Source organism: Parasteatoda tepidariorum, chromosome 5, assembly GCF_982258835.1.
Source record: "Parasteatoda tepidariorum strain Cologne lab strain chromosome 5, Ptep-v5.0, whole genome shotgun sequence".
Lineage (NCBI taxonomy): Eukaryota > Metazoa > Arthropoda > Arachnida > Araneae > Theridiidae > Parasteatoda > Parasteatoda tepidariorum.
In genome coordinates this window covers 14,824,945-14,835,661 of record NC_141759.1, presented here as the reverse complement: position 1 = coordinate 14,835,661, position 10,717 = coordinate 14,824,945, and the positions used below count along the sequence as shown (strand labels likewise).

The 10,717-nt window shown below is 32.7% G+C and overlaps 1 protein-coding gene across 1 annotated transcript in view; it reads left to right on the top strand.

Annotated features, from left to right (window-relative positions):
• Positions 1-580: 580 nt before the first annotated feature.
• LOC107456759 (cytochrome P450 3A27-like) overlaps positions 581-10,717 on the top strand; it is an 81,944-nt gene continuing 71,807 nt past the window's right edge. The window contains exons 1-2 of the mRNA XM_071184919.2: positions 581-771; positions 5,021-5,117. Of these exons, the coding sequence (XP_071041020.2) occupies positions 683-771; positions 5,021-5,117 (186 nt within the window). The 5' untranslated portion in view covers positions 581-682. The remainder of the gene's footprint in view (positions 772-5,020; positions 5,118-10,717) is intronic.

Genomic DNA, 10,717 nt, shown 5'->3' with positions numbered 1-10,717 from the left:
ACTGCTGTTGTCTAATAATTAATAAATAAATTTAGTATCCTCCTTCCCGACCTATGACCTGTTTTAATCCTTCCACTCTGCAACGACGTTATAAATTGAGTCTCATCTGCTTGCCAGTTGACCAGTCAGGTGATTAAAAAAAAGCTGAAATAACAAATGAAATGTTTACCCAATTCTTTTAAGAATTTCTTTTAGCATTTGTGAAGATTGGCCATCTTACACATGAAAGATATTGATATTTGATTTTTTTGCAGAAATGGTTTTGAGATTCTTAAAATATCCTTAAGTGCACCTTCTCATCAGAATTAATGTACCTGTTGTCGATTTCAAGCTTGCAATTTAGAGTTTAAAAAAAATCTGCCATTACAAAATATAGCGGAATTTTATTGATCATTAAGAAGTATGAAATGTGTCATATTTGTTGCTTGATTTCTGGAAGGTTTATGTTTTAAATGCTACTTAAAATCAAATAAAACCATTTTTTCGGATACATTCACTTAAGAAAAGTCTCAAATAAACAATATAAAACGAATATTGAAAACCATAAAATCAGGTGCAAAAACTGGTACTCCTATTAAGCATTGGTAACTTCATAGGAATTATTATTTTCCTGTCTATGTGGCAAGCTGCTTGAAGCAGAAATTAAGAGACACAGGACTTTAAGAAACTACGTCACAATATAATGACTATTAATGAGCCTATGTTTGAATATTTCAACTATATTTCAACAGAAGTCCTGCTTATAGGAATTATTACTGTTTTGCTCTGTTGGTATGTATATTTTTATTCATGAATGGTGTTTAATTGAAATTTACAGAATCTTCGAGGTACTGCTATTTTTTGAAGAGAATAAACAATATTTTAAATCAGAAAAGCAGCATTCATGGCAGGCAATGAAAATATTTTTAGCAATATAAACTAGCAATTTGTTTCCTGTTCAGCGGTCAAAATGTATCATTGCTTACATTAGTGATAGATAAAACAATTTAGGCTTTTGCTCTATTGCTCTAAATATTCAATCCTCTCCGGCATTTATACCAGTTAAACTGACATAGTTTCTAATAATATGCATCCATAATTTTTTTTCCTCGAAGATATAGAAATAATAAAGAGAATAAATCATGAGTAAATACAGCTCTCGGTTTCTTACTGTGTACTTAAAATTTATAAAAGTTGTTTCATTCCTTTTGATTAAAATTAATGATTTTCTGGTAATGTGTTATTTTTTCCAGTACTTTTATGTATCAAAAGTTTTAGGTGAAATATTTTATTTTATTTCCAATGTCTGGATCAGTGAGTAAAAGTACAGGAAAAACAAAATTTGAACAAGGAAATTAACAGCAACAATAACATATAAAAGTTCATGAGATAGCAAAAGGTTTTTGCCTTATAATATCTTTCGTCACCCCCCCATTATTTTGATAATGGGAGGCGAGAGATGGAGAAATTCACAGGTATGCATGCGGTATTTACTGTTTGTCTAAGATAGGTACTCTGCCATACATTCGTCTGGAGCTGTGGCAGTTACTATGGTAACGAGGTATGATTATTTTAAGAAGGGGTGCGGGGTCCCTCTTTTGAGAAAAAAGGAGACCTCTTTATCGAAGCTACCCTTCCTAAAATGCCCTCTTCTTGTTTTCATAGGACCAGACTGCCGCAGACTTAGTGGTGGTCAGAGTACCTATCTTAGACAAACAGTACTCTATTTTTTTGCTGTACAGGGGGCAGGCAGTCTCACGCAGAAGGCAAATGCAAAAAAATTGCACTTTCCCTTTAAGTAAATGAAAAGCTGCCACTACTTCCCGTCTAGGTTTGTGAGGAATGTCTAGTAGACTGTTATTTCTTCCATATCTGGTTTCTGTTTTAACCAAGTATGCAGATTAGCGTGTCAACAGCATAATTTGGTTAATAACTAGTTCAGAGGAGTGAAAAGATTTTTTGTGTGTTTAGTACAGTGTGTTAGCATAGCAACCTTTATGGCAAGAATTTTTGTTTGCTCATAACCATATAAATAGCAATGACCAGGGATCCATTGCAAAACAACGTATTTTTGATGAGACGTCAAAAAATATAGCAGCTGAATTCAGAAATTTTTCATTTGATAGTGGAAACATGAATGGATCTGATGAATTGAGTCAGACAGTAGAACTACATTTTTAAATGTACACGGATGACATGTTTGCTGTTTAAGAGTGTTGCGTATTGCCTTTACTTCCTGTTCAACGGCAGTATAGCTCTTTTCCAAAAAAGGTTTTGAATAAACACTGGCTCGGACAATCTGGTGTCTTAAGGACAGTGATCCACCCGTATATATTTGCAGACACTTATTCTTGAAATATTTTATCTCAATGGGATGGTTGATCGTGTAAACCTAAGCGAAGATGGCGTTAGGGGTAAAAATCCGTCGTAAGACTTTTGGGTTTCTATTTCCGACTGACTTTTACAACTACGATCGAAAAAACGCACCATCCACTATTATTATACTTGTAGTGTTTTCAATGAAACGCTTTAATCTAAATTTCAATGAAACAAACTGCAAAGGAATTCCGAAGACTGCGTTATAACTTGTGTTGAAAAAAAAACTTAATGTACCATGCACATGGTACCTCAATATTAGACTTGGATCTAATAATTACACTACTACACGTAGTGGTGAAAAAATTAATTCCTACAAAATTAAGTCAGAACAGTTTACTAAAATCTCAGAACATTATTAAGATTTCCACCACCACACTTGCGCATGCAAGATTATAATACCTTGACCCGTATGGGCCAGTATAAAAGTGTATGTCGAAATTCTCTAGAATGATTTTTTTTTTTATAAATAAAGCTACATGAGCCACGATAGCTCAGGGAATAGAGCGTTCGCCTCTCAATTTCGGCGAACAGAGTTCGAATTCCAGTCGTTACGAATTCCGCATCCGGATTGCGACAACCACAGTGTTGACGTGAAATATACTCAGTGGTAGGCGGATCATGGGTTAGAGTTCCCTTGTCGTCAATCTAACCGTGAAGGTTTTCGTGGTCTTCCTCTTCGTGTAACGCAAATGCGGGTTAACTCCACCAAAACGTCCTCCTCGAAGGCAAGTTTCTCCCATTCATTCATAAAAGTATAAGAAAAAGCTACATAGTTGAGAAAATAAATGAATTAAATCAATATAAAGGGAGGCAGAAGCAAGAATGCTATACTCACAGCATTTATTGAGCTGCTCAAAATCTAGTTAGAATCACAAGAAACAAATTTTAAAAAAAAACTTAAATAGGGCTAAAATCAGATACATGATGGGATGTAAGTGAAAAAAACTTTTGTAAAGTGAATCAAGAAAAAAATGTAATCGGATCGAAAGTGATTCCTATATCACTATTTCATCAAATATTCTAAAAAGACTTCACCATCCATTCCAAAAATTTTCGTCTCTGGGATCAATAGGATGGGGGCATCAGTCCCCTTGCTACGAGGAACTTTTTTCCAACTACGCAAACAACCACCTACTCCAAGCTCTTCAACTATGTTGCCACACATGGAACCAAATGGGAAAGTTCTACTAACGCAGTTTATCCACTGCGTATCCTTGATCCTCCGCTACATGGGCAGCCGGAATAATACTTAAGCACAGTCTAAATGGGAGGGTAGTCTTTTCTGAACGCAGTTTATCCACTGCGTATCCTTGATCCTCCGCTACATGGGCAGCCGGAATAATACTTAAGCACAGTCTAAATGGGAGGGTAGTCTTTTCTGTCTTATTGACTTAGGAAGACTTATTCTACGAGCGTAGCTAAAAGTTCAGTTCTTATGTGACAACAAAATGGAGGCTTTTTAATATATGTTACAATGAGAAACTTGCACCTCGAGAAGAAGAAAGCCTTCTATACTCACACATGTGACCTATGACGTCAGCACCAGCTAATCTTTATCTGTAAAATGGCGTATTAAAGCTGAGCTTAGTCTTTCTACATAAGTAAGAATGTTAATTAACGATAAGTTTAATTAAACATAGAGTCGTATCGTGCATCGAATGAGTTGAAATATAAGTCTGTCTCGTCTAATTCTTTTACTTAACTTAGATTTATTATGTGCATTTTATTGTAACCGTGATACTTCACTTTAGTGATTAATAGTGATAGTGTACTAATAGTGATTTTTTGCGTACCTGTCAACTTCGATGTATAAAAAGTTTGTTTATGATCGAATTGATTTCGTGCCTGTCTATGCGTTAAGTAAGAAGTATATAGTGAAAGAATATAGAAACAGTTGAAGAATTAATAATTAACAGGCTTGACTTGCGCGAAATGGAATAGAAAGAACAGTTGCTAAGTAAACATTATTTTTCGACAACCAATCAGGATTGAGATACCCAAACTACGTCACTTGCAGGTATCCCATTGCTGCATCTTGTTAGTCGTGCTTAATTGTATACAACCTTTCTTCGTTTCATGGTGGCACCAGCAAATTTTGTCGACATTTTATTGCTAATTAGAATTTATTTTCGATTAGAAATTTCATCTTTTTTTTTGAACTAGAGTGATAAAATATAAAATGGAACTTTGCGCCAGATGATTGTGCAAGTTCAAATCGCTTTTTAAATGTTGGAAGCAAAAGTTATTCCCAATCAAATTTTTGATCACTTTTCAATTTAGAATACCAGATATTGAATTTAAGAACAGAAAATTATTAAATTAAATCAAAATTTAAAAAAAAATAAAAGCATTAAAAACAAGAAAATATTTATCTCTATGTATTTTTTTACCTCACCTAAAACAAAAAAGTAGTGTGAAATATTATCGTTATATTCGGAATTTCTGTCGCATCTCTTTCGATAGTGCCGGTTTTTTGTTTTAGACGTGATTTTTTAAAAAAAGTGATTTTTTTATGTTTTAGTCCTCTCAGAAGATAGTTTTCGAAAAATAATTTATTTGAAAATTTTTTTTTACAAAAAGGAGGAAGATGCTTTGAGACAGTTCAGACAGGTATAATTCTGAGAGGTTTTAGCTGTAATAACATTCATTTTTCTCAATTTAGGCACTCAAATAAAAAGTTTTCGTATTGGAAAGAACGAAATATTCCGTATGTGAAGTCATTTCCTTTTATTGGATCTGTGTTAGATGTTGCGACAACGGTAAGATTTTTCTCGTATTATTTTAATTGATTAAGAAAACTTTATGCCTAAAATCCATAACTTTCAACATATTTCAGGAATACGGAATTTTAAGTGTAAATGTGAAAAAGATAGATTTCCATACGAAATAATAATGAATGAAATACGTTTATTTTTAAAATTCTTTTGGATTAAAATATGTAATTTAACATATTCTAATTCGAATTATGTTTTCTTTGTTAGCAATATGATTTAATTTTCATTCTTTTAAAAATTCTAATCATTTTCGATCGGATTACTAAAAAATAAACGTAATAACTAGCCTTTACTGAAAACACTCTGGCAAAAAGTAAATATATATATATATATATATATATATGGGTCATTCTCACGAAAACTGTCATTTTTCAGTTCATAAAATCCCAAAAAAGTAAAGTGAATAAAAAGCTCTGAAACTTTTTATATTAATAGAAATATGTAATGGCATTATAAAGAAAGTATATATCCTATAAATTATACTTAATATTTAAATTAATTAATTATTTTAAATAATTAATTCATAATTAATTAATTTATAATAATTAATAATTAATTAATTTAATAAATAAATTAATTAAATAAATAAATTAATTAATTTAATAAATTAATTTATTAATTTTTTAATTTATTTTTCAAATTAATTAATAAGTAAATTAATTATTTTCACTATTTAAAAAGTGAGGGAATGATATTTTATTTTAATACATGTTTTTATCTAAGTTACATCTACCTAAAGTTTGAAAATTATAACATACTAAGTATATCTAATATTTATTATAATTTAGTCTTATATATTTAATAGTTTTTACAGGTTTGGGAAATAAAATTGGCTGGCACGATTGAACAAAAAAATATTTGATAATATACTCATCTTGAATCATTCCCTCACTTCAGCGTCATTCCCTCACTTTATACACTAGTGAGGGAATGACGAATTCAATAAAATTTAAAAATAACAGTTAGGCCTAATTAATTTCTGAAGTCGATCGCATACAATTATATTCATACAAGAAAGCAACATATAATTATCCACTTTCTCGATGAAGTTGTATTTTATTTTACTCTAAAAAATGACATGAGGGAATGACGAATGTAAAAAATTTTACCTGATTTGATTCATTCAAATTTATTCCACAGCAAAGCTTCTTTAAGTTGAAAATGAAAACATACTGCAATTTTGTTCTATGATGCCAGTTGTTAACTTCTGAAGTTTTTATTAAAATATTTTTATTCTAAGAAGATTGCAGGTGATAAGAACATAGTTGTGAGGGAATGACGCGAAACACTGGGGACAAAGTTTAAAATAGTGCTGTGTTAATATTTTTATCAGAAATTAAATTTAAAATTGATTTCCTGAATTCTATATTTCAGTATTCTGAAATAAAAAACACGAATTTGTAAAAAATTTCTTTTTATTTCAGAAACAATTTTTTTCTTTTTTAAATCAGCAGTGGGGACAAGTGAGGGAATGACATATTGGTATATTTTAATTACTTAAAATAAATAAAAAATAAAAATTGATAATTTTATTTTTATTCTTTTGTTAACTTGCATTCTGAAGGACACTTTCCCTGAATTTTTTTTCTTCATAAGCTGTAAAACAAACATAAAACATAAAATATACTGGGGACATGAAAATGACTGTTTTTGTGAGAATGACCCATATATATAAACTGCTGTTTGTAGAAAATGCAACACCATGAAGGAATCATCAGAATCAAATGAAATTCGCAGCAAATGTCAATTATCGGATATTATGTAAATTAATAAAGATTCAGAGCCATCGCGCGTGCGTGGCGCGCGCAGCGCCCTCTGAATTGATGCTGAAAGCGTATAAATAAAGTGCTGTAGCGGGACGTTGAAAATAGTCTATGATTATTTGTTAGTGGCAAACGTTTAGTGAGACCTGAGTATGCCTCCACGACGGAAGAATAAGAAATTCAAGCAACTTACGGAGTTTGAACGAGGGAGGATAATCGGCCTTCGAGAAGGAGGATTTTCCTATCGCGCAATAGCAGCTCGTATGCAGCGGAACAGTTCCACAGTGATGCGAGTTTGGAAGCAGTGGACCGACGAGCACCGAACAACTCGAAAAACAGGCACTGGACGACAGAAGGTGACGTCAGAGCGCGATGATCGACACCTGCTCCGCATGGCGGTGAATGATCGCACAGCTTCCTCCAGGCAGCTGGCAGCACATTGGTCTACTGCTACAGGTGTACAATTGTCGGCTTCGTCAATTCGTCGTCGTCTGCTGCGCCGTGGATTGCGTGCAAGGGTGCCATTATACAGGATTCCCCTCACGGCGGATCATCGACGGCTGCGTCGGCAGTGGGCTCTTGAGCACAGAGACTGGCGAGCTGATTGGCACCAAGTTGTCTTTTCAGATGAATCACGCTTCAATTTGTGGACCCATGATGGCCGTGTTCGTGTTAGACGTTATGCCGGTCAACGCTGCCTTCCTGAGTGTATTATTGAACGACATAGTGGTCGAACACCCGGAGTTATGGTCTGGGGTGCGATTTCGTATCATGGACGATCCAATTTGATACGAATTGAGGGTAATCTCAATAGCAACAGATACGTCCGTGAAGTGCTACAGCCCGAAGTCGTTCCTTTCCTTCAAGGCATCCCTGGAGCTATCTTTCAGCAGGATAATGCACGCCCACATGTTGCGCGGACTGTTAGAGACTTCTGTTCAGCACAACGCATGCAATTTCTTCCTTGGCCTGCTTATTCGCCGGATATGTCGCCTATTGAGCACGTGTGGGATATGGTTGGTCGGCGTCTCACTCGTGATCCGCGTCCTGCAGTTTCCAAAGACGAACTTTGGTTGCGCATACAAGCGATATGGAATTCTCTTCCTCAAGCAGATATTCAACATCTGTTTGACTCCATGCCACGTCGTATAGCAGCACTTATTGCAGCGCGTGGTGGCTGCACCAAATACTGATTTCGGACGCTTAATTTGTTTCTTTTGTTTTGAAAATTTCATCATTTATTTGTATCAGTACAAGTCGTTTCTGCATTAAATTTCATTTGATTCTGATGATTCTTTCATGGTGTTGCATTTTCTACAAACAGCAGTTTATATATATATATATATATATATATATATATATATATATATATATATATATATATATATATATATATATATATATATATATATATATATATATATATATATATATACAGGGTGTCTCAGTTAAACGTTTCAGAACTCTTAAGGGGGTAGAGTGCATCCTGACGACTCGAAATCATATAGCAATGCGGGGTCGGAAATGCTTTCCAGACGCAGCGGTAGATGGCGTTGCTCGAAAGTTCCGAGCTTTCCAGTGCGTTGCCCTCCTCGGTCACCTGACCAATCATGTCTTGATCTTAATTTCTGGGGTCATATGAAAACACTGGTTTATGACACCCCTGTTGACAATGCCGAGGAGCTGGTTGCAAGAATCGCAGTAGCTGCCAGAGAAATTCGAGATATGCCTGGAGTATTGCAGAATGTTCGGATGTCCATACACCGGAGATGTAAGGTGTGCATTGTAGCCGGTGGCAGAAACTTCAATCACTTACTTCTACCCATGTACCTTATGCTTTTTTCAATATATTATTAAAACGATTTTTCACTTTCTCATTCGGTCTCTTTTCTTTATGGTGCTTCTGTGTGCATCACCGCTTCAGGGAAGCATTTCCGACCCCACATTGCTATATGATTTCGAGTCGTCAGGATGCACCCTATCCCCCTTAAGAGATCTAAAACTTTTAACTGAGACACCCTGTGTATATATATATATATATATATATATATATATATATATATATATATATATATATATATATATATATATATATATATATATATATATATATATATATATATATATACAGAGAGAAAGCATGAAAAATATTAAAAATTAAAGAAAAGAAAAGAAGGAAAATCATAAAATTTTTTTTTTTTTAAATTATGATTTTTTTTATTTGTGGAAAAAGAATTATGGAAAAGCCGGAAAACAAAATAATGAAAAGTTATAATCTCTTCATCAGCTCACACGACTACATCCGCAAAAAGAAGTGCTTTCTAATACTGTATCAATATAGCCAAAGCAAAATGCAGCAGCGTGAGGGGAACTCAAAAAAATTGAAACTAAAATAGAACACTTTAAGCAAAAAATATATGCGAATTAAGACATATCAAGCAAAAAAACAGAAAATAAAATATAAAGAAAATACAGAACAAAACGCAGAACGAAATCATATGTATATGTTAAGATGAAACACCGAAATCTGGAGAATGTCGACATTCACCGGTGAAGGTCAACAATCACATAGTCGCTTTGGTGAATGTCCAAAATATTTGTTATATCCAATATTATATTAATTTTTTCGTTAATATTATTATATTTATTTGATATATTTATATTTAAGCTATATTTTAATACTTACTGACGATAGATTAGAAGAAACATCAGTGTTTGGAGTATCGGGCAAATGTATACCGGGCAGTGGCACTTAACCTTAAAAAAAAATCAGTGTATGGCTAAAATATCGAATAAATGCAATTATATTCACGAATAAATTCATATCAAATTGAACGGAAAAAAAATTTCGGACATTCACTAAAGCATATCTGTGATTGTCGACTTACACCGGTGAGGGTCCGAATGTACAAGAATGTAATGAAATATTCGATCTTTCACCGACGTATTTGGTGTTTGTCGTTATTCACCGGTGAAAGTCAACAACCACCGATTTCGGTCTTCGCCGTGACATATATGTAAATCCCACAATTATATATATATATATATATATATATATATATATATATATATATATATATATATATATATATATATATATATATATATATATATATATATATATATATATATATATATATATATATATATATATATATATATCACACGCGGATATCATAACATTACATAATCTTCATTGCTATTTTTAAAATTTTAATTAAAATGTTTCCGAAATATGCAACTTTTTAAAATATTTAATGCTGTATTAAAATTTTTTTATAAACGTTTGTTTCTGTACACATTTCGTAATTAATTCAGTTCAAAATTCAAAAAGCAATGTAAAATGTCAAATCTTATTAGGGGATTTACGACTTAATAATACTTTTAGAATCTACGCCATATTTTTCAAACACATTTTTCTATTATTTTATTTTATAAGTTGGCAACATAAATCGTTAAGAATTTCCAGATAGAAGTGGGAATTTCTAAATTTTTAATGTTGTATTATTAACAACCTGGTTTAAAAAGATCTTCCGCAATCACCAAAATTGCTGTAATTTTAGAATCCTTAACGAAAATGGATTCAAAATAATACATTGATTAATGATTATAAAGTTACATTTTAGTTAACATTAAAAACAAAAATAGTATCAAAACCTAACTAGTCACTAATGGAGAAAGCAGCACAACAATCATACAAATCTTATTCATAACCGGATAGCACAGATATATATTGAATGGTGATTATTAGCACTATTTCACTCGACAAACAAATTAGTTTGGGAGCCGCCTTTTTCACAAGCAATTCGTTTGTCCTCTGGT